The sequence below is a fragment of the Olea europaea genome, chromosome 10 (assembly GCF_002742605.1).
Source record: "Olea europaea var. sylvestris chromosome 10, O_europaea_v1, whole genome shotgun sequence".
In the NCBI taxonomy this organism is placed as follows: Eukaryota; Viridiplantae; Streptophyta; class Magnoliopsida; order Lamiales; family Oleaceae; genus Olea; species Olea europaea.
This window is the reverse complement of record NC_036246.1, coordinates 3,402,617-3,426,995: the sequence shown is the minus strand read 5'-3', so window position 1 is coordinate 3,426,995 and position 24,379 is coordinate 3,402,617. Positions and strand designations below refer to the sequence as shown.

The 24,379-nt window shown below is 34.5% G+C and overlaps 1 protein-coding gene and 1 non-coding gene across 3 annotated transcripts; one reads left to right on the top strand and one right to left on the bottom strand.

Annotated features, from left to right (window-relative positions):
- Window positions 1-9,969: 9,969 nt before the first annotated feature.
- TRNAA-UGC lies at window positions 9,970-10,042 on the bottom strand. Its single transcript has one exon. It is a non-coding gene; the product is annotated as a tRNA-Ala (tRNA).
- Window positions 10,043-11,103: 1,061 nt separating this feature from the next.
- On the top strand, window positions 11,104-18,893 carry LOC111400915. Of its 2 annotated transcripts, none has more exons than XM_023028382.1 (10): window positions 11,104-11,409; window positions 13,524-14,857; window positions 15,102-15,178; window positions 15,382-15,515; window positions 15,745-15,970; window positions 16,108-17,324; window positions 17,476-17,524; window positions 17,627-17,862; window positions 17,986-18,093; window positions 18,375-18,893. In XM_023028382.1, the coding sequence occupies exons 2-10, from the start codon at window positions 13,582-13,584 to the stop codon at window positions 18,598-18,600; spliced, it is 3,549 nt and encodes a 1,182-aa protein (XP_022884150.1). In that variant the 5' UTR covers window positions 11,104-11,409; window positions 13,524-13,581; the 3' UTR covers window positions 18,601-18,893. The 2 variants fall into 2 exon arrangements, with proteins under 2 accessions (XP_022884150.1, XP_022884149.1); XM_023028381.1 differs by having other exon boundaries at window positions 13,429-14,857.
- Window positions 18,894-24,379: the final 5,486 nt, after the last annotated feature.

Genomic DNA, 24,379 nt, shown 5'->3' with positions numbered 1-24,379 from the left:
TTGATCGTTAGGAAAAAAGTGGGGTCCACCCGTGAAAGAAGAAATCAAATATGACGATTGAAATAATAAAATAACGATCAAAAAATTATTATTTTTTTTTTTGGTAAAAAAATTGCTGCAAAACAGGCCCAATATATTTATTTGACCTACACTGTGCTGAAAGGTCTATTAGTCTTATTAACAGCGCAAAGGGCGAAACTATGGCCCCATTTGGTAGGAAATTTTTACTCCAAAAAATTGATTTTTTTGACAGTTATTTTCCTATTCAAGTCGTAATTTTTGACTTATTTTCCAATTCAAACCGTAATTTTTGACTTTTCTCTCACATATCAAAAAATCAATTCTCAAAAACTGCCAGACGGCTCTATCTGTTTTTTCCCACCAAAATTTTACTGTGAATGAATTGGGAAAAGGGGGACTTGCAGTGGTTCATCGTCTTCATCACGTATCTTGGAAGTTGATATCAGATTTATTTGCGTAAAAGCATGGTTTAATTCGATTTGATTTTGCACTCCATTGGATTGTTTTGAAAGGTTTAATTAGATAGATTTGATTGTTGTCAATGTTGACTCACAGTGGGTTTCATCATCTTCATCACCAATCTCGCATTCTTGGAAGGTAAACATGCTTTAATTCGATTTGATTTTGCACTGGATTGGATTCTTGTGGAAGATTTTAATTACACTCGATTTGATTGTTGTCGATGCTGACTTACAGTGGTTTCATCGTCTTAATCATCAATCTTGGAAGTTAAAAGTGCTTTAATTCAATTTGATTTTGCACTCGATTGGATTCTTGTGAAAGCTTTAATTAAATCGATTTGATTGTTGTCAAGGCTGACTTACTTCTTCATCACCAATCTTGCAATCTTGGAAGGTAAAAATGCTTTAATACGATTTCATTTTCTCTCGATAGGATTCTTGTGAAAAATTTAATTACAATTGATTTGATCGTTGTCAATGTTGACTTATGGTGGTTTCATCGTCTTCATCACCAATCTTGGAAGGTAAACATGCTTTAATTCGATTTGATTTTGCACTCGATTGGATTCTTGTGAAAGAATTAATTACATTGATTTGATTGTTGTCAATGTTGACTTCCAGTTGTTTCATCGTCTTCATCACCAATTTTGCAATCTTGGAAGGTAAACATGCTTTATTTTGAACTCGATTGGATTCTTGTGGAAGATTTTATTACTCACGATTTGATTATTGTCAATGTTGACTTAACAGTGGTTTCATCATCTTCATCATTAATCTTGGAAGGCAATATCAGATAATTTGTGTAAAAACATGCTTTATTCGATTTAATTTTGCACTCGATTGGATCCTTGTCAAAGATTTAATTGCACTCGATTTGATTGTTGTCAATGTTGACTTGAAGTGGGTTCTTCGTCCTCATAACCAATCTTGCATCTTGAATAAACATGCTTTAATTTGATTTTATTTTGTACTTGATTGGATTCTTGTTAAAGATTAATTACATTCAATTTAATTGTTGTCAGTGATTTAACTTCGACACCCGTTCGGTTTTAATAGCCACTCTCTCCTTCTAGCTCATTAGAATTTATATCTATTTCAAGATTTGTTGTTTCTTGATGGTAATATTCCTTATGCAACAGTGATTTTCTTGACAATAGTTTGTTGAATTTTCTATGGAATATTTGATGGTTTACTCCTTGCCTTTAGAACTGGCTGCCCCTAAAGAAGAATTGGTGAAAGGTAGAGAGTGTGGGGGTGTAGTTAATGCTGTGACATGAACTTCTGGTCTACAAGAGTTTCCATAGCCAACAATTTGAAATAATTGTATAAGATATAATTAATTTTAGATTTTTATTTTAAAAAAAATTGTTCACAGAATAACAAATACATAGAAATCTATGTATTACATTACTACGCGTATAATTTCAACTCCGCCTATGTCTAAACATAGCCGGTCCCAAGCCCGGATAAAGGAGGAGGGATGTGTTTAGATAATAGGAATAAACTAAGTTTAGTTCTTGTTCAGTACTTCAATCTTCCAAATTTAGCATTTTGTATAATTAATTACTAGAAAACTCAATAAACAATGGACCAACAACACGGCCTGCACACAGACTGTGTACCCTTGTTGGCCTGGCTTGACTCATTTGACACCACTACCTGACATAATGTGCCGTGCTTCCTTGTAATTATTATAAAAACAGAAGCATGCTTTGAATGTCTGTTACTGATCTATCAGTCCAAATTGATGGGTTTCTTTTCAGGTCTTCTAGAGATGACCAGATTGGCATGGAAGGGAATCCAGTGGCTTGAAAATAGTTCCAAAGGTGAATGCAGCAGTATATTATAACAGGTGTGAAAATATGGACTGAACGCAAGTTCATCTAATCTTTATCCAAACTCTTCTGAAGGTAAGTTATTGTGACCAAAATTCATGATATTCTATTCCTAAATCCATAAGCAACAGCTCTAAGACCGTGTATAAACGCAGATTAAGTGAAATGAAACAAAAACACATTCATCCAAGACACGCCTCTTCAGAAGCTGATCCGTGTGATGTGAACTACGCTAGGAATAGAAATCAGTCAGGTTCAAAATTCTATGATATCTATAATCTAAAGTTTCTGTCTGCTTTAGTCTCTTCAGATTGTTAACGGTTGTGAGTTTTAACTGGGTGAGGCAAGACTAAATGTCTAGGATGATTTGACAGAATTAACAATATGGTTGTTTTATATGTTGATTGATAATGCAACAAATACAAGTGGAGATGTTTCTCTGGCTAAATTTCTACATTTTGCTGCCCAATGTTGTGCTATTCGATACAGGTTGACATCCATTTGCTAATATATTCTCCTGGAATGCCGCTACAGAGTTTGCGCTTGCGATAGAATTTTGGCAATGAATTGGAAGAAACTGAGATTGAAGATTTTTGTTCCCAAGTTCATAATTTATTTCTCCATGATGCACTATATGATCAACTCGTACAGGCAAATGAGATCCCTGGAATGTTGCTACAGAGTTTGCTCTTGGGGATCCGTATTGTTTCTTCAGTAGAAAGCCTTCAAGTGCCAGGTTTAAGGAGGGGTACAATATTTCAACAAAACAAAGTATGCATTGATAACGCTTTGTTAGAAGACAAGAATTGGGCAGTTAACCGTGAGGATGAATTGGAAGAGACTGAGAAGATTTTTTTTTTCACAAGTTCATACTTAGTTTTGCCATGATGCAGTCTATGATCAACTCATACAGGCAATTCCTTAAATGAGACAGCTATTATCCTCTCCTTAGAATGCTGCTACAAAGTTTGCTCTTCAATAATGCTTCTTCAGTAAAGGACCCTCAACTATTGACGTTTGAAGAGGGGTTCAACATCTTCGAAAAACAAAGGCTGCAATAATAACTTTGCTGGCTGTTTTGGAGGAGCATGACTATGTAAGCTCTCTACAGAGGTATTGGATGGTAATTTATTATTATTATTATTATTATTATTATTATTATTATTATTATTATTATTATTATTATTATTGCATGAAACCGCTTTTGTTATTATAATTCAAGAGTCTTGTATTTCTTCAATTTGTGAACAAGGATTTGATGCAATTGTGAATAATTTGCTTGTGTGTTTTATCTAATATAACAATATGCTTCCTTTTTTTTTTTTTTTTTTTTTTTTTTTGTAACTTCCTCAAATTTTTTTGATGCAATTGTGAATAATTTGCTTGTGTGTTTTATCTAATATGACAATATGCTTCTTCTTTTCTTTTAGTAACATCCTCAAATTTTGGTTTCTTTTTTTGAAGTTATTTAGATACCATCTTGATTCAGTTTAATAGTATTTATTAATGTACATGATCATCCATGGACAGCTTTGTCAAAAGGTTTTCAATTTCATCTTATTACTGATATTTGTTGGTTTTTAATTGACCAGCTAATAGAAATTTCCTTAATGGTCTGCCGAATTTAGTTGGACACAAACTAGACAGAGAATCTGATCTCAGCTTTCTTACCATTTGATTTCTACAATTATGTGCTTGAAATCTAGCAGAATTGAACATAGTTTTACTCGTGACTTTAATATAGTGGTGTCAAAATGGGGTCTGGCCACCTGTCACATTTATAATTTATTTGGTATCTTCAGTTAAATTATAAGTTTTAATGAATCTGATGTTTTTAATTTGAAAAAGGTGTACACGAAATAGCACATATTATTTTATGTATAACTTCAACTCCGCCTATGTCTAATCATAGTCGGTCCCAAGCTCGGATAAAGGAGGAGGGTTGTGTTTAGATAATAGGAGTAAACTAAGTTTAGTTCTTGTTCAGCGCTTCAATCTTCCAAATTTAGCATTTTGTAGTATTAATTACTAGAAAATTTAATAAACAATGGACCAACAACACGGCCTGCACACAGACTGTGTACCCTTGTTGACCTGGCTTGACTCATTTGACACCACTACTTTTTGACCTAATGTGCCTTGCTTACTTGTAATTCTTATAAAAACAGAAGCATGCTTTGAATTTCTGTGACTGATCCAAATTGATGGGTTTCTTTTCAGGTCTTCTCAAGATGACCAGATTGGCATGGAAGGGAACCCAGTATCTTGAAAATAATTCCAAAGGTGAAATTAAGCAGTTTATTAGCAGATGTGAAAATATGGACTGAACACAAGTTCATCTGATATTTATCCAGACTTGTCAGAGATATCTAAGATAAGTTATTTTAACCAAGATTCATGATACTCTAGTCCGAACTCCATAAGCAACAACTCTAAGACCGTGTAAAAACGCAGATTAAGGGAAATGAAACAAAAACAAGTTAATCCAAGACACATCTTAACTTATTCAGAAGCTGAACCGTATGTTGTGAACTTTGCTTGGAATAGAGATCGTCTGGGTTCAAAACTCTTATCATATCTATAACCTAGTTTCCATCTGCTTTAGTCTCTCTAGATTGTTAGCAGCTGGATGATGCAGAAATAAATGGCTAGGATGATTTGGCAGAATCAACAACATGGTTGTTTCATATGTTATTATATAATGCAACATGTACAAGTGAAGATGTTTCTCTGACTAAATTACTACATTCTCTGCCCAATGTTGTGCTATTCGATAGAGGGTGACATCCATTAGCTACTGTATTCTCCCTGGAATGCTGCTACAGAGTTCGCTCTTGCAATAATTATTGCTTATTCACTAAAGGAACTTCAATTAATAGAGTTTGAAGAGGGGTACAATATGTTCAAGAAAACAAAGAATGCAACAGTAACATTATTTTTCGCTTAATTGGAAGCAAGAATTTTGGCAATGAACCATGAGGATGAATTGGAAGAAACTGAGATGGAAGTTTATTTATTTATCTATTTATTTATTTTGACAAATTCATAATTTATTTCGCCATGATGCAGTATATGATCAACTTGTACAGGCAAATTAGACAGCTATCATCTTCTCCACAGAATGTTGCTACAGAGTTTGCTCTTGGGATCTGTGTTGTTTCTTCAGTAAAGAACCTTCAAGTGTTGATGAGGGGTACAATATTTCAACAAAACAAAGGATGCATTTCGTACACTTCATTAGAAACCAAGAATTTTGGCAATGAACCGTGAATATGAATTAGAAGAAACTGAGATAGAAGATTTTTATTCGCAAGTTCATACTTAGTTTTTCCATGATGTGGTCTCATACTGGCAAATCCTTAAATGAGATAGCTATTATCTTCTCCCTGGAATGCTGCTACAGAGTTTGCTCTTCTAAAATGCTTCTTCAGTAAAGGATCCTCAAGTATTAATGTTTGAAGTGGGGTACAAACGTCTTCAACAAATTAAACAATGAAATAGTAACTTTGCAGGCTGTGTTGGAAGGGAAACATGATGATGTCAGCTTTCTGCAGAGGTATTTAATGTTAATTTTTTTGCTTGAAACTACTTTTGTTCTTATAATTCTCAAGTCTTGCATTTCTTCAGTTCGTGAACAAAGAGTTGATGCGATTGTGAATAATTTCTTTCTGTTTTTTCATCTAATATGACACGATGCTTCTTCTTTTCTTTTAGTAACATCCTCAAAATTTTGGTTTCTCTTTTAAAGTTACTTAGATACCATCTTGATTCAATTTAATTGTATTTATTGATGTACATGATCATCCGTGGATAGTTTTGTCAAAAGGTTCTCAATTTTATCTCATTACTGATATTTGTTGGTTTTAAACCGACCACCTAATAGAATTTTCCTTAATGGTCTGCCGAATTTAGTTGGACAGAACTTAGACACAGAATCTGTTCTCAGCCCTTACCATTTGATTTTGATTTATAAAATTTTGTGCTTTAAGTCTAACAGAATCGAACTTTTTTTTCTCGTAACTTTAATAGTGGTGTCAAAATGGGTCTGGCCACTTGTCACACTTATACTTTGTTTGGTATCTTCAAAGGAATTATAAGTGTAAATGATATAATTATTCTGCTGTTTTTAATTTTAGAAAGTTGTACACGGAATTGCATAATATATTATTCCGTGTATAATTTCAACTCCGCCTATGACTAATCATAGCCGGTCCCAAGCCCGGATAAAGGAGGAGGGTTGTGTTTAGATTTAAAGAATAAACTAAGTTTAGTTTTGTTCAGTACTTCAATCTTTTGAATATAAAACATTTTGCATTGTTTATTACTAAAAGAACTCAATATATAATGGATAAACAACCCGGCCTGCACATAGGCCGTGTAACCTTGTTGACTGATAAGCCTTCAATTCTAGAAGAGCCCAGAAGACGTGAGAAGCAGGGACAGCAACAGAATTCTGTTACAAGGGCAAGTGGGGAGGGGAATTAGTTAGGAAATTGCTATAAATAAAGGTAGGAGGAAGGGTAGAAGATAGGCAAATATTGAGTGAAAGAAAGGAGTCTTGTTTGTCATTTACTCACCTGTAATTCTCTGCAATTCAATCAAATATCTGTTATTAATTTCTGTTCTTCTTTTCTTCCAGTTACAACCCTAACATTGACCTAGCCCAGCTCGTTTGACACCACTACTTCTTTGACATATTGTGCCCAGCCATGCTTCGAATTTCTGTGACTGATCCAAATTGAAGGGTTTTTTTCAGATCTTCTTGAGATGATCAGATTGGCATGGATCCAGTGGCTAGAAAATAGTTCCTAAGGTGAAATGAAGCAGTATATGAGCTGGTTTGAAAATATGGACTGAAAACAAGTTCATCCGATATTTATCCAGACTCGTCAGAGATATCCATGATAATTTATTTTGACTTAAGATTCATGATATATTCTAGTCCAAAATGCACAACCAACAGATCTAAGACCGTGAAAATGCAGATTGTGGAATGAAATGAAAGCATGTTCATCCAAGACATGCCTCTGAACTTATTCAGAAGCTGAACCATATGCTGTGAACTTTGTTAGGAATAGAAATCATTCGGGTTCAAAATTCTATTATGCCCCTGTTTGGCCCCCATTACGTGGAAAATTTAATGGGTGAAATAGTATTTTTTTGAAAAAGAAGTGGTTGAAAAAGAAGGAAAAATTTTCGATTTACGTGTAATATTATTTTATGGAAGATTGTCTAGTTGAAAATAAGAGAGAAAAAAATGAAATGTAATGTAATGAAAATTAATGGGGCTCAAACGAGGGACATTGTTCAGAGTGAAACTGAACCAAAGGCCCTCTCTCTGTAGGACCCGCTATCTATGTCAATAAGAGAGGGAGATAGATCATCGGCAGAGGGAAAAGAAGATGGACTTGTCAATGTCTTTATGGCTTTCAGCGTAGAGATGGCTTGGAAGAAAATAAGATCCTTGCTTCTTCTGCACTCGAACAGTACCAACCCCAGGGAAACTCCGAATACAGGCCTAGATCGTTTGTACATACAGACTTTTTGGGTGCTAAGATCCAAATCCAGGTGTCGCCTGATCAACAAAAAGCTCTAAATATTTGCTTCTCTTCTGTTCTGTTGCTATATTTACAACCTAAAGTTTCCATCTGCTTTAGACTTTCTGGGTTGTTAACAGTTGCAAGTTTTAACTGGATGAGGCAGGGCTAAATGGCTACTGGCTAGGATGACTTGACAGAATTAATAATTCACTTGTTTCTTATGTTGGTTGATAATGCAACACGTACAAGTGAAAATGTTTCTCTGGCTAAGATACTACATTCTTCGGCCCATGTTGTGTTATTCGATACAGGGTAACATCCATTTGCTACCATATTCTCCCTGCGATGCTGCTACAGAGTTAGCTCTTGCAATAAAGATTTCTGATCAGTAAAGGAGCTTCAAGTATTAGGGGGCCATGACAGGGGTTAAGGTCATAGCTCACCTCGATGAATCAAGAAGACATTGCAAATGGAACTGGCCACGTGTCACATTTATAATTAGTTAGATATCTTCGAACAAATTATAAGTGAAAATGATTTAATAACCTGATGTTTTTAATTTTAAAAAGTTGTATACGAAATAACATAATGTATAAATTTATTAATTAATTATTCCTTGTATAATTTAAACTCCGCCTATGTTGAATCATAGTTGGTCCGAAGTCCAGATGAAGGGTTGACTGTTGTAACAAAAGTTTATGTTCAATTTTTGGAATTTTAACAATTTATGTCATCAACTTTTACAGACAAGATTACTTTACTTAGCTGATCCAATTTGATGGTTTCCTTTCAGCTCTTGCTGAGATAACCAGATTGGCATGAAATGGATTTGGCCAAACTGGTATAATGTTGAAATGTGGCAGCAGTTTGCGCTCAGAAAGTTCATTAAACATCTACTCGAGCTCGATGGCGCAATTTTGCAGGTAGGAAAAAGTGAGAAGCCCGAGATCACTTTGCTAAAGTTAAGGGACGTGCCAATACGGCTCACTGGAGAATGAGTCGATCTTATCCCGAAAAATCGTAAGCAACAAGTTTATGACCATATAAATATGCAAATTAGGGAACGTGAAAGACGATCCCTCCAGGACACACAATCATTAGCCTCGAATAGAAGCCAATGACTTCAGTAGGCACTCTAGAATATACACTTATTGATATTAAGATTTGTTCATTGTGGGAGAATGAGTAAGTAGCATGTATGTATCCTCTGACTTCTAATTTTCTCTATCTTGTTCTCCATATTAAATCCTTAAGATTGAAGCTTCACCACCCATTTATCAACTGACATTTTTCCACTCAATCTTGGTGCACCAGAGCTAGGAACATCCATCTTTGTGATGCTCCGAGTAAGAGATGGTTTGTCTAAATAAAATGCAATTGTTTTCACGTCTAATTAATAGGCGCAAGTGGTATTTTATGATCATTTTTACGATCTTGGCATCTGTCACAACATAACTGAGTTGATCAAAGCCGAGATGGGCTGGAATCCCATAAAATTATTCCATGCTAACAATGAAGGTTATGTTGCAAAAATTGTTGATACACTTGTAGTGAAACTTGGAATTTTGATTGCAATCCTTCCAAGGAAGTTGATTTGGATGGAAGCTGGCGGAAGTTTGTGAACAAAGGAATGGACTTTCAATTATGGTTAAGTAAGTAAGGGCATGTTCAGTAAACTTTTATTCTATGAGATTAGACGCTACGATAAATTAGAAGTTTGTAGTTTTTGTACTACGTCCTCTTTACAGGAATGTGGGAATTGTAAGAACATTGAACTTGTGTTGTACGATTAGTGAAAAATAAGGAATTTTATATGATTCATACGAGCTTTTATATTTCTCGCTTTTAAATGATTTAAGATTTTGATACTTGCTATTAGTATTTTTGAGCGTAGGATGAAACCCAAAATTCTGTTTAGGAGGGGAAATGAGGTAAAAATTTTGGACCTTTTTTTTACCTGAAAAAAGAAAAAGAAAAAAAAAAGCAACAGATTTATACACGTGGTGTAGTCGCGAACCATTCCAAATCTTCTCGCAAGGTTGGAAAAGGTGAATCCGGGAAAAGTTTCCCAAATATTGGAATAAAAAATGATTTCAAAAGGATTTCCGGGTTTGGAGATGCGGGGGATCGAACCCCGTGCCTCTCGCATGCAAAGCGAGCGCTCTACCATTTGAGCTACATCCCCTTTTGGAAGTTCTTCTTCTGCAAATATTTTAAATATAGTTTTCTTATATTTCTTTTGAAACTTTAAATAAAATCCTTAACGTTTTAATTAGTTAATACGTCTATTGGANATTTTAAATATAGTTTTCTTATATTTCTTTTGAAACTTTAAATAAAATCCTTAACGTTTTAATTAGTTAATACGTCTATTGGACTGTTTTAAGTTAAGACGTCTATTGGACTGTTTCTTCGAATTTTTTAGTCTTGTTCAGACTTTAAATTTATAATCATGCTACCTTTACATCTTCCTTTACATTATCATTTTCACTTTGTTACGTGGCAATATATAATTGCACAGTTTATAAAAATAAACAATTTTGTTAAATTAATTTTTAAGATTTAAAAAAAAGATGAAAGAGACCCAGAAAATAGGAGAAAATTAACTTTGGGCCACTCCCATGCTTTAATGATAGTTATTGAATAATAACTGCACGATATATTCACTCAAATGTAATATTACATTACTCATTTAGTTAAACATATTAAATGTGATCTAAATTAGTTTTAGATAGTATGATTTCATTTTTTAGGTGGCGAGCCACATTATGCTCTTGTTTGAGCCTTATTTTTCAATCAAAATACATTCTTTTACAGTGATTTGTTAATATTTTAATCACACATTCTTCAATAAAATAATATTATACGTAAATTAAATTTTTTTTTTAACCACATATTTTTCATCAATATATTATTTAAAAATTTATTTTTTCTTGTAAGCTCGAACAGCCGCTAAGAAAACAGCAAAAAGAATTAAATAATAATTCCGCGCACGAAAACTCCTTGTTTTCCCGGAAAAATTTGCAAAAAGCGAGCATAAAAGAAAACGACAAGCGCGTGCACAAAAGCGCGTGCAAGGACCTCTCCGATTCCACTTTTTCTTCCTTTCACACCTAGAAATTATCCAGTATATTCAAGTGTACACGGACCTTCAATCTTGACCGACAATTCTTGTAAATATCTGATCCGACGCACCTCATTTGCAATTATCAAACAATGCATAACATCGAAACACATCTCAGTTTCGGATACCCAAACCTGAATCGGAACCGCCCGCTCTGCTCCGAACCAGGAAAATGAAGTATTTTTCTTTTGTAATTTTCTTGCACGGTTTTGATGGCTTTATTATCTTGGGATTGTCTGAAAGATATAACCACCACCTCACTGGAGCTAGAGAGAGAAAGCGAGAGGCAAACAGTGATACCTATACGTACATATTTTGTGTGTAAAGTAAGAGAAAGAGGAAGCATTTGGTACAGTACTAGCTCGAAGAAATTGCACTGTCTTGATCTCCATTTAATAAATTAATATTTGCAAATTAAGTTTATAAAGGTAAATATCACATACACACTCGACACCCTTCCATTGTTTATCTCAGATCACACACTAATTACTTGAAACTATGGTTTTTGAAGCTTCTCTAGCTTGTTCATACTAAAGGTTAGAGCTTTTTTCTGCTTTCATGCAGGTTGAATTGTGCAATTAGTAATTTGAGTCATGTTAAATTGATTCTTTGTGGTGTTTGTATATGTTTTTATGGAATTCGAGGTAACTGATTTGGGTATCCGGAAACATGCAACATTTGTTTAGGGTTCTTCGGTTGGTAAAATTCTTGGATATTAAGCTCAATTCTTGAATTAATTGTGCATTCACCTGGTTGATTTTTTATTTTTTATTTTTTTTAAAGATGAAATTTGGTTAGAAATTTTTGGTGGCAATTGTTGTTTAATTTACTATATTAATTTGGTTTATTTTGGTAACTAGGGGGGTGTTTTAGCTAATTAAGAATCATATTTTTATCAATCTTTATTTTACTTTATTTTACGGTGAAGTAAATTACTAACAAATATCAGTAGTGGTTTACTAGATGTATTTAGAAAAGTATGACTTTTAATAATTCCGCGATGATTTTGGCTACTGCTGCCTCTTTTTAGAAAATTAAGATTTTAAATAAGACAATTTGTAAACTTCATGAAGATGTTAAGGTTTCAAAATATTTTTTTGAAAGTTTAATCTATCAAACTGAAGACTTATGTTAATGAAAATTTTGCAGGGCTGCATAGAGTTGATGGGGTTTTCTTTTTTTATTAGTTTAAAAGAAACAGTCAAATGTAAGTTCTTGAACCAACTAATGGATTATGTTTCATAATTTATATGTCCTCAAGCTCCTTGTTCATGGAGTTGACCCTTCCATGCTCTTGTTAGCCATGGTTGGCAGACTAGCTAAGTCAACCTCAAATCATTGGCATGACATTGCTGTGAAAGAGAAAACTCACAAGTATGGTTGAGTGAGTGATTAGAGAGAAAATGCAGAAATCATATTACAACACCAAACAATTGTGGTACTGTAGTTGTCCAAATTTTGTTCTCACGACTTGGTTCTTTCTTTTCAAGTTTGTTGCTTTCAGTTGAGGCTTCTACTTATACTTCCACCTACTTTTTATCCTATGGTAGACGATCCTATGGTGTTGCAAGAGGTTTTCAGTTCTAAATATATAAATATCTAAGATATTTACTAGTGCAGGGATTGTCTCTACAATTTTCCTCTTTAGAATATTCTGGAATGTTGCTTCCTGCATTTCCTCCTTCAAACTTCGTCCCAGGAGCATTCTAGAATTTAGGCATCTTCATGATTCTATAATGTTATCGTTGTTCCAACTCCAAACTTAGGCTCCGCTGGTTGCCTTCATCCTCTTCATCTGCCTTTAACTGTATTCGCTTTCTACCTTTGCCCCCTCGCCTGCTTGCCTTCTATTATGGTGATGGAGGACGACAAGGTAGTGTTTGGATTGGACTTCTTTAGGTTTCGGAGACATTTTGGCCTGACTTAGTAGATCCTCATTATAGTTTCCACTCAAGATACATGAACTTAAAGTACATATACAGGACATAGATTTTTGGTCATTTTCCTAAACTCTTGCCTCGTGGTTAATGCATCTAAAACTAAACTAATATGCTGGAATTTTTTCCCAAAGCGTACTCTATTCCGAGTTGTAGAGATGGTAAATTATAAATAACATTAGTATAACTCTGAGGTTCAGTATTTGGGTCTAATTTTTGGGACTCGGTATCTTATGTTTATTATCTATATGTATGTTTGAGTAATGATATTCAGCCCCACTATTGGTAAGCACCAGACTAGTGGCTTCTAAATGGCATTAAATCAATCTATTTAAATGCAAGGTTACTTGATCTACTTAATTGGACTTATCAAGTATGGACATCTATACTTGTGCTCTAGCACCATTGGGGTTAGATAGCATTCTATATGTTAAGGTTCAAGCATTCGTTTTTGTAATATAATCTTTTTGATGTTGTTATTTTCTTGTTATTTCTTTCATTTTCTACCAGAACATTTTTCTTCCTCGAAGGAGTCTTTATGTGATTAAGTTGGAATTAACCTGCTAAAAAGTTCAACCCTTCCTGTGTGAATTATATCTCAAAAGGCTTCGTGGGAATGCAACAGCCTCATCAAGGCAGCTATATAAATTCAGCGACGTACAGATGTTGCAACGGCAAATTATGTATAAACAGATTCAGGAAATGCAGCGAAGGCAGCAGCTCCAGGATATGTGTGAAGGAAAAAAACAGAATTATGTAAATCAACTGCCATCACAAATGTGTGTGGTTGGTGATATGGACATGATACAACACGGTGGATCAGCTACTTTTCGAAGTTTTTCTACCGGATTGGGTCTTTCGAAACCTCAGAACCTGGCTGGACGTTCTTTGGGATTTTCACAACAGCAGTTTGGAGTACCTCTATATTCTCATCTCGGGGAGTCGTCTAATGATTCAGCCAATCTACTGGTCACGAACAAAAATAGCCCATTGGAAATTCCCACTATGCAGCCATCGGCCTTCAGTAACTCAGTTATCAGTCAAAGAAGCAATTTCTCTTCAGACCAGCTTTGCATCCCAGACGGAGCGCTGCTACCCAATCAAGTGTTTGAGGAGAAGAATTTTTTCGGACAAGGCCTTGTTCCAGGTTTCAACGAGGGAAATTTACATGAGACCTACTTTCAGCAAGGGAATTCCCAGCAGAGGAACACATCAATTCTTGAATCTGAAGAGAGGCAAAAACAAGCTGGGTTGCATGGACTTGCTCCAGGAAATATGCCAAAACCAGGCCCTTTTCTTCAGCCCGGCACTTCTCTCGACCCATTGGAACAGAAAATCTTATACAATACGGATGACAATGCGGATGCTGGAGGAATTGCAAGTACCCTGGAACTCACGTCTTATATGGATGAATTGCCTTCTAAACAAAGTGGTAGCTGGAGTGCTCTTATGCAGTCGGCTGTTGCAGAAACTTCGAGTGGTGATACTGGGGTACTAGAAGGGTGGAGTGGATTGAGCATTCAGAATCCAGAATCTTCAACTGAAAATAAGGCCTTAAATTACATTGACAGTGGGAAGCAGCAAAATAATTGGGTTGACTTGCCGAGTTCAAAATCCGAGGTTTTTTCTCATAATTCCAATATGAACCACAGCTTTCCTGGTTTTCAGCAATCGGGTGACCAATTTCTCAAACAGAGAGAGGAATCACATGCCGAGTCTTCCCATTCTTTCATTCAGCAGTCCCCTAGGAATGCTAACAAGTCGTCAGATTATAGCCCTCAACAGAAGCATCCTGTAGATGGAAGTCAAATGATTCAAACATCTTCACCTGTGCCAAACTTATGGCTCAGTAAACGTCATGAGCATTTAAAAAATGATACATATCAGTCTAGCTTTATGTCATATTCCCATGTTAACGGACCTTTCAGCAGCCTCGCAGGTAAGAAAATATCCTGTCTTTAGCATTCTTTAAGCATTTGCAATTACCTGATTGATGAGAGTGTTAAGGAAGAAGTTTGATCGGCTATATTAAAGAAAACCCATCAATGCTTTGCTATTACTGTCACAAATATTCAAATATTTTGTTTTTAACTTTTGCTAAAGGAAAAAATAAGTTACAGTGCGAGAGATAGAGAGGATTGCTTTCTAAGGGAAATCTTAATGAAGGTTTCTCTCTGATGCAGGGCATGAATCGAGAGACACGCTTCATGGGACTACGCCACAGCATGTGACTAATGGCAGTCAAAAGCCATTTAATCAGGTTGGTGCCGTATGTTTTTCCTGTTGGCTCAATCCCAATATTTATGAACTGAATTAAATTATATTTTCAATACAACCAGCACAAAAATGTTGGTAATCCAAAGGTCTAATGTTTCTGAGTCTAAGGTAAACATTAAAAAGATAATGTTTTTGTTTATTGAAGAGGTTTATATTTTCCATAAGGTTCCTAATCTTTGCTTATAGGTACACCATCCGAAAAATCAATTGTACTCAATAGAATCAGCAAAGATGGCTCCTGGAAACAATTTTGTGCCCACGTCATCTCTCTTTGGTTCTCTCTCTCATCCGCACATCCAAAGTGTGACTGCTCGAACAAGGTAGACACTGTTTACAATATGCTGAATTGGCGAAGTTGCTTATGGAAAAAATGTCTTGTTGCATGTGAAGAAGACGATTGTATTCCTTTTTTCTCAATTAGCATCATTCATTTCTTTGTGGACTATTGCTTTTCTTCTTAATCTTCATTGTTTTCTTTCTTTTGTCTACTTATCCTTTACCTTTTTTTTTGTGTGTAAATCCTGCTATGATTGATTTTTTCTTTGGCAGTGAAAGTACGCTCAATCTACTTAACAAGGATGACATATCCATAGAACATGCACATGGGAGCTTGAACTCGAACGACTTAACTCAAAAGGAAGTGCCACTACCTGAAACTTCTGCATCTTTTGGTAAATCACACAACATTTCTTCTGTACCACAAGGATTTGGCTTAAGATTGGGACTTGCAGATCAACAGACTCCACAGTCGTACTCTTTCTTTCAAACTTTGTCGGTGGGTAGAAACTTCTGTCATGTAAATCTTGAGCTTGTCTGCCAGTTCACAAAGATGGCAATGCCACGAAATTGCTTAATTTGAAAATATAATATTTACGAGTCAATTCAATATTGTTATTTGCCTAAAACATGCAGGGGAACTCAAGTGCAACATCGCCTTCAAGTCATTTGCATCTTCAAAATCATCATCCTTCAGTTCCACCTGTGACAAGTCACTGGACAAGTCAAATTCCGGCATATAATGCTGATGTCTCTTTTGATAATGGTCCTTTTAAAAGCTCTCATCTTTATGATCAAGAATTACCTACTTTGGGATCTGTTCCAGTCACTCAGCCATCATTGACATCAGGTGCGTCTCGGCATGTGGGACTTCCCATGGGGCAATCGAATGTGTGGCCAGATTTGCTCCAATCCTCTGATTTAGCTTTGAGCAGTCTACAAGATACTGCAGACCCTTCACATGAGCAGCATAAACAAGAAAACGGTGTCCAAGAATATGGTACCTATTCAGGAATATCAGATTGTAATGAACTGCAATCAGGGAAAGAAGGCCCCCCCCAATATGGCTCAGCTGGGGTGGATTCCTCAATTTCACGGAGTATATTTACTCATGAGCACGAGTCTGTGGGAAAGAATCTCTTAGAAGCAGATGTTAAAACTGGTTCATTGATGCAGCACTCTAATATGGCACATCAGAGAGGCAATCAAAATCCTTTAGTTCCAGCTATAGATGCTGGAGTTGGCAATACTTTGATGCCATTGTATAGTCTAAATCAAAATCACTCCTTTCCGCACCCGATGCAAATGCCTCTAAACCCTGTGGAAGGTGATTCTAGAAGGTTGCCAATTAAATGTGATGGTATTGATTTTGGTATTAACTCCCAGCAGCCTGGACAGAAATCAGGAGTCAACGATATGGAGAAAAATGATGCATTTCAGAGTCCGTCGATCGGTAGTAATGAAGATTCTAACATGACATGTCCATCCCAGATTAGTTTGCAAATGGCTCCATCCTGGTTTAAACATTATGGGACCTTCAAAAACGAGCAGATGCGGCCACTCTTTGATGCCAATGCTGAAATTATTGCAGTATCTCAAATTTCTGGAAGCACTCTTCCTAACTTGCAAACAAATAGCTCAATTATGCAGGTGAATTCGGCTCGTGAAGGAAGCAGCATATGGCCAGTTGCAGTAGCAAGTAAACAATTATCTCCCGCAAATGTGTTACCTTCAGATGTCACTTATCAAAACTTGGCAGTTACAAGACCAAAGAAGCGTAAGATCATTCCATTTGAACTTGTACCGTGGCACAAAGAAGTAACTCAAAATTCGCGGAGGCTTCAAAATATCAGGTTTGAAACATTGTGACATTTTCTGCTTACAGAGCATTTGAATATGTCGCTAATAGACCTCTTTTGCTTTGAAAAATTGAAAGGGAAAAATAGTAAAAGTTACAACTAACACTGCTTCTAATATTTCCGTTGTTCTCTTATTGTATTGCAGCACGGCTGAGTTAGAATGGGCACAAGCTACAAATAAAATCTTTGAAGAGGTGAGGTAGATCGCATAATGAAATTCTATATTATAGCAAACTAACAATTTGTTCTGGTATAGAAGAATTAAAACTTGTTCATAATGATTTTCGTATTAGCAGGTTAAAATGGAAGCCATAGTTTTTGAAGATACCCACCCGGTTATTCGAGCAAAGAGAAGGCTTATCTTTACAACACAGCTAATGCAGCAGGTCTTTCAGCCTGCACCAAAAGTCATTCTCTCTGCAGATGCAAGTTCAAACTACGATTTCATGGCATACTTTGCTGCAAGATTAACATTGGGAGATGCCTGCAGCCTGGCTACCAGTTCTCAATTTCCATCTGACACTAGTGACAAGTAACAGATGTCTTTTTATATGTTCATTCATTTTTCTTTTTTAAAGTAGCTTTATTTCCAAATCAAAGACAGTGGTAATCGAAGTTTTGTATTTCCTGAACGTCACTTTTAAAATATGCTTAGGTCACCTGAGAAGCTGAAAACTTCTAAGAGAACTGGTGCTTATGATTTCTCAAAAATTGCAGAAGGCTTCACTAGTCAAATGAAGATTCTCAAGGGCAACATGTTAAGGTAAAAATATATTTCTCTAGGAATCAAGACAGCAGACTTAAGAAAGTCAATGGCCGAGGATCAAAAAATAATTTTTTGGTAAGGCAGATTAAATAGTATTGACCTGTATAAATAAGAAAAAGAAGTTAACATACGTCTGCTATACTTTCAATACAATCTAATACTCCATACCGAACATGCAATCACGGTTAGATCTGCCTTGTACCTTTTCTTTATGATGCCTATATCTATAAGATAAGTTATACTCAAGCTAGTAAACATAGTGTAATTTGATGATGTAGATTGGACAAGAGTTTATCGATTACGGACATAAAGGCAGAAGCCCAGGAGTTGGAGAAGATCTCAATCATCAACCGTTTGGCAAAGTTTCACGGCAGGGCTCATCAAGGTGTCGATGCAGCATCATCTTCTGGCACATCATCAATGCAGAAACACCTCCAGAGATACGTTATAGCGGTTCCAATGCCTAAGACAGTACCAGAGGAAACAAATTGTCTTTTGTTATGATCACTGATTGATCAAAACTGTCATATCAGTGCCGTCTGTACCTATAACACTTATCTGCTACTATGTGCTTTTACAGACCTCGAAAACGGAAAGGGTAGAACCCAAGATATGCTTACTACTAGTGAGGCAATTGAGGCTGTACTTTTTTGTTTTTGATGAAGCACGGAAAATGCTCTCCCTATTGCGTGTCAAATGATTAAGTATTTCGGCCATGTTACCTTTTAGGGATCCATAGCCGACTCATTTGGATCTCTCTATTCTTCTTTAAGGTATGCTCCAAAGATCGACTCCTATGTTTGTGTATTGTAGCACAAAACTTGTTTAGCTGTAAGTTTGTATCCATTTGTCTCGAGATAGTATGCAGTTACCCCTGCCCAAACCTAAACTCCAACGGAAAATAAAAAATAAAAATAGGCTACCTGGAAAAATTTCTTTCACTAGTGTTGTTTCATTTATTTTTTATTTTTTAAATTAAAACGTTTGGGACATAGCCGTTGGAATATTTTTAAAACTTGGCGCTGGAAAGGTTGATGTGTCCCATAATCACGTGTACTGTTTGACAAAGTATTTTATTGGGTTGTGGAGCAAAATAACTGTCTGAAGACACTTTAGTAGCTTCTGACTACTATTTTTAATTGTTAATTTATTCAGACAAGTACGAGGTTGTTTTTCCAGACAGAGATACTCATAGTCACAACAAAACAAAATCATGTTTTTCAGTTGGATTTTCTGTACTAGATTTTGCCCTTTCGTTTGTTCAAAGGGCTGCTGCCACGTCACTAAAATTTAAAATCTTTGCTGCTATCTATTAATAACATAACTGTCAAACGTTTGTCTACCTGTCACCATCATCAGTATCAGAATGAATCTAAGTCAATTATTTGGATATTATTCAATAATAAAGAGTGGGGTGTTAAGATTTGGTAGTGACATGAGAATGTTGTGTGTTTTTGAAACATACGAGGTTTCAAAATCAATTCTTAAAAATATTTTCATCATCATCCCAGTTGAGGTTGGTTGGCTAGGGGTTAGGGGTGGTGGGCCCAAGAATTCAGCTTGTGGGTATCAGAATCAGGTGTGATGTTGTGGGCTTTATAGAATTTTAATTGTTTACAATTGGTGGTTTTATCCTAAGTTCGGATTATACTAGGTTTGGTGGTCCAATACTTTTCTTGCAATTTATCAAACGCCAACGCGCGAGTGTGTCTTTGAATTGAATGGAGAATAATGAGTTTTTTCAATTCTAGAGGTTGAATTCAGGTTTAGAGGGTGACGGGAGTCAATTCATGTACTAGTGAAAATATGAACCAATACGTATAAAGTGTTGTTTTGGTACGCGATATACACGAGCAGCATCAAGTAGATACAATAATCGAGCATTAACAATTTTGGGACGTGAGAGACAATTTAATTATAAAAGGGTACCAATCTTGCTTGATAATCTCGGCATTGATCGAAATTGAGGTTTTTTTTTTCGTCTTTTTTTTTTTTGTGATGCATACAATGCATATCTTGAACTCTTGTACAAGTATAATTTAATTTGTCTTTCAAACTTTTAGCTCAAATATAAAATAAACTCCGTCAAGTACAATTACAACTTTTATTATATGCTATCGAAAGAGCAAGTCAGCACGAGATTAGTCTTCTCGTATTCGAATATGGATTATATGATAAACATTTCTTTATAGGTTCTAGTTACTTATTTTTGCTTTTTAGATTTTTAGTAACACGACTTTAGTTACTTTGGAGTCTTGAATCACATTCTCATCCCAATTCCTCTTCGTAATACACTTTTCTTTTGAATCTCCCGCTTCACCTTACACATGTGCATACTTTTTAGATGAGGTTTTTCATATAAGGAAAAAGCTATACTACCAGATTGATTCCACCAGATTTTGTACAGATTACTCACAATGGGATGGATCCCACCCAATTAAAAAATAGCACAAATAATACAACACTCACTTACCTGTACAAAGCCTGTTCAAATGAATCTGGTACCATAGCATCTCTCTTCATATAATCATAGAAGGTAGAAGTTCTGAATTTAAATATTGTTGTCATCCGTTTACGAAATGTGCTGATGTCAAGAAAACATAATCCAGTGCAAATGTTAGGATAGCATAATCCAACCCTATATTGTTAAACTGTTAAGACAATGTCATTCTGAATGCAGAAAATTATTAAAGCTGTTAAATAGATTTAATTTGTAATACTAATTTTGGAAAAATGTAGCTTGGACTGATTCATAACTAGTCCAGAACTAAAGACTGATAACTCATTTTATCCATTAGTGGCTTGGGAAAATTAGACCATATACCCCCCCCAAAATAAGAGTTTGGAAAAGTACTATTAAAACTAATTAAAACATTTAATCACGTATTAAATACGTTCCAAAAAAAAGAGTACTTTATACTCTCCTCTTCCAAATAAACAACCCAAATCCCTAATTAGAACCACGTAATGGCAATTGAGAAACCCCCAAACGATTCCAAATCGTCTCCAAAATTAACGAACCCTAAGATTCACTTCTTCATGGAAAATTCTTCATCGGCATCCCAGAGTTTTGAGCAAGACTGTTATTAATGGCCATCTTCGCAGGGTATACAGTGTCCAACAGAGAGTAGAATTCTGAAGCTATACTAGATGGGATTGGGGTCCTACTGATTTGCAATGTCATCTTCTTGTGGTTAATGGGTTTGGATACTGATCAAAGTGAAGGCTATTTCACAAATTTCTGTGTTGTAGTTGTTGGTGGTAGATTCTTAGGTTGTTCCGGTGTATTCAAAGTGTAGGTGGTAGGTGGTTATTGGTGTTTGAAAATCGTATGTTGACGGTATTATGTTGCAGATGTTAATTTACAATTTCTGATTAAATGGGTTCTTTTTATGTTTGTGTTGCTCCTATTTTACGTGTAATTTGGTTTCGTCGCATTTAATTGTTTTTCATTTTATATAAACTTTGTTTTTCATTGATTATGTAAAATTTGGATTAAAATTGTTAGAGTGTCGAAACAATGTTCTTCAGTTTTTAGTTAGTGCAGTGACTATGGATTCGTTGATGGTATTTTTCATGAGCCCCTTTTTGTTCATTTTAACACATTGATGTTCCTTTTAGGGGTATTGTCTACTATTATGTGATATAGAGGGTGTTTGATAGTCATTTTTATGTAAAAATGCATTTTAGAATAGTAAATTGATGTGAAATGTGTGGTTGAAAAATAAGATTATTTATTTATTTATATGTAATATTATTTTAATAAAGAATGCGTGCATGGTGTCCCTTTTTTTTTTTTTTTTTTTTTTATAAAAAAGTGACATTGTGTCACTTTTTAATTTTATACAGTATTTTTTACTTCAAAATTTTTTTTAAATGATTTTTCAAATGACTCATAATTTTAAGGGTATTTTTATAAGTTGTCCTAGTGGCTTTAGGGCATCAGCCCAAAAGATATATGGTCTGCTGGGGTGTCCCTTTAAGGTTAGCCCTTATACTGCACTAAGCAAAGCACTTTAGCCAAGTCCAGTTCTCATGTAAGATCCAAATTTGAAATCCAACCCAAAGAATTTAATTTAGAGGTTCAATTTCTTGCTTGGTTTATTATTATTATTATTATTATTATTATTATTATTATTATTATTATTATTATTATTATTATTATTATTATTATTATAGTTCAGAACTTGGAACCTCCATAAAATATATATATTTTTTTAATATGCAGTTGTTTGATTTGATTATAAATCATATTTTAGTAAATTTTAATAAAATTTGATGAAAAGTTGTTGACCTCATAAATGCGTGGTCGAAAATAAGTTAAAAAAATGAATTTTAAAAAATTGAGGCCAAATAGAGACCATTAACTTCTTTTTCCACTTTAAATATTGGCATTATATTCTCAAATAAATCAACCATAAGTTTGATTACATGTGTTCAGTTCAAGCCCTACGATGAAAACTTAATAGTTAATATTGTTAAGTCGTGTTTAGTATTGTCTACCAAAAGTAATATACTCCTATAATAACAGTGGATATCGCACATTATACTCGCTTAACACTTTAACACTCACGTAAAGGATAAAGAATAACATGAAAATGACTCGACCGAATCAATCAAGACAAGCATGTTACTAATCGGAGGAATTCTCCCAAAGTCAAGTTTAACTGCATATGTTTGGTAAGTCCAATTTGATAGCAATGGTTAATACTATTAAAAAAAAAATAGAAATTATTTTTGTCCATCGTAATATCAAGTCATGTCTAACACAACATTGTTTAATAATTGAAGCCATTTCTCTGAAGTTGACATATTTGCTTTCGTATGCCGGCCATAGAATCAATCGGCAAATAAAATTTGGCTACATAGATATAAGAACGACACCACCATTGAAAACAACCTACGGCGATGAAACTGAAGTCATGAATCTCTCCGAGAAGAAGCGACGCAGACAATAGAGCAATGTAGACTAAAGTTGTAATAAGTGAAAAGAACGAAGATATAACAACAAAAATATTATAATACTAAAGTTGACAAGTGATAAAAACAACGTTATAACAACAATAATATAATATTAAAATTGTAAGAAATTTTCCGAGAGACTCTTTAAACAAGACACTTTCTATTTTAAAAAATCAATTCTTAAAATTAGAGTAATTCTATTTAGCCTCGCAGGGGTTATAACCCAAGTCTATGTGGCTCTAATGCGGCATTAAATTACAACCAAAATATATCACCTAACACCACATAAATTGGAGTTATAATTACAATGGGACTAAATAGCATTATTATTAATTTAAAGAGTCTCTTGTAACATAATTCTAAGGATAATGCTACTTAGCTCTACTGGAGTTATAATCTCAATTTATGTGCCGTTGAGTGATAGGTTAAATGAAATATGAAATTAAATTATATATTTAATTTTACTTATTATTAATGTCAAATTAAGGTCACATAGACTAAGATTATAACTTCAGTGGCGTTAAATAGTATTACTCTTAATTAATATTTTAATTTATAGAGTGTATCTACTCTCTATAATTAAATGCACTCAAAGTATTTCAATTTTCAATGGACGAAAATAATATAATAATTTAGAGAAAGCTAATGAAAATAAAAGATATGAAAAAATAAGAAATATTTTTTGAAAGTAGTAAAATTAAATGTTTAATAGAAAGAGACTATTGAAATACTTAAAAAATTTTAATCTCTAAATTGTAGAATATACTCTTTAAAAGTATAAAATCTCTTGTAGATACTTTAACAAGTAAAAAGAAAAAGGTAAAAATAAAAAATAAAAATGATATAACACAAACAATGAATATCCAACTAAAACCTAGCTTAAACTATGTCGAAATTTACGGAACATTGAAAACGAAATTGATTACAAGGACCAAGTTTGAGGGACAAAAGGAAAAGGACATTCACGATTAAAAATTACATTAATTAGCCGTTTTTCTTAAAATTCTCATTTCATTATAGGTCCTATTCAAGTTATGTTTGAAGTAGATTTTGTGAAAAATTATATTTTGAAACAACGTGTGGTTAAAAAGTTAGAAAAGTTATGAGTCCACGTGCAAAGTTATTTTATCGAGAGAATGTGTAATGAAAAATGAGTTCGAGAAAAAAATGAGTTTTGAATAATCTGTAACCAAACAGGGACTTAAAAATTCGCCAACATCTAGTTTATTTCATAATCATGCCAGCTTTGATGCGTATATAAGTAAGCATAAACTTGAAGTTAACAATACAAATAAAACTTTATAGGGTGAAAAAAGGTACA

Bases quoted from the DNA above. Each gene is read 5' to 3' on its own strand.
- LOC111400915 (XM_023028382.1), top strand. From the start codon at position 13,582: ATGTTGCAACGGCAAATTATGTATAAACAGATTCAGGAAATGCAGCGA. The intron at 15,971-16,107 runs GTGGGTAGAAAC...TAAAACATGCAG, and splicing joins CTTTCTTTCAAACTTTGTCG to GGGAACTCAAGTGCAACATC. The intron at 18,094-18,374 runs GTAAAAATATAT...TTGATGATGTAG, and splicing joins CTCAAGGGCAACATGTTAAG to ATTGGACAAGAGTTTATCGA.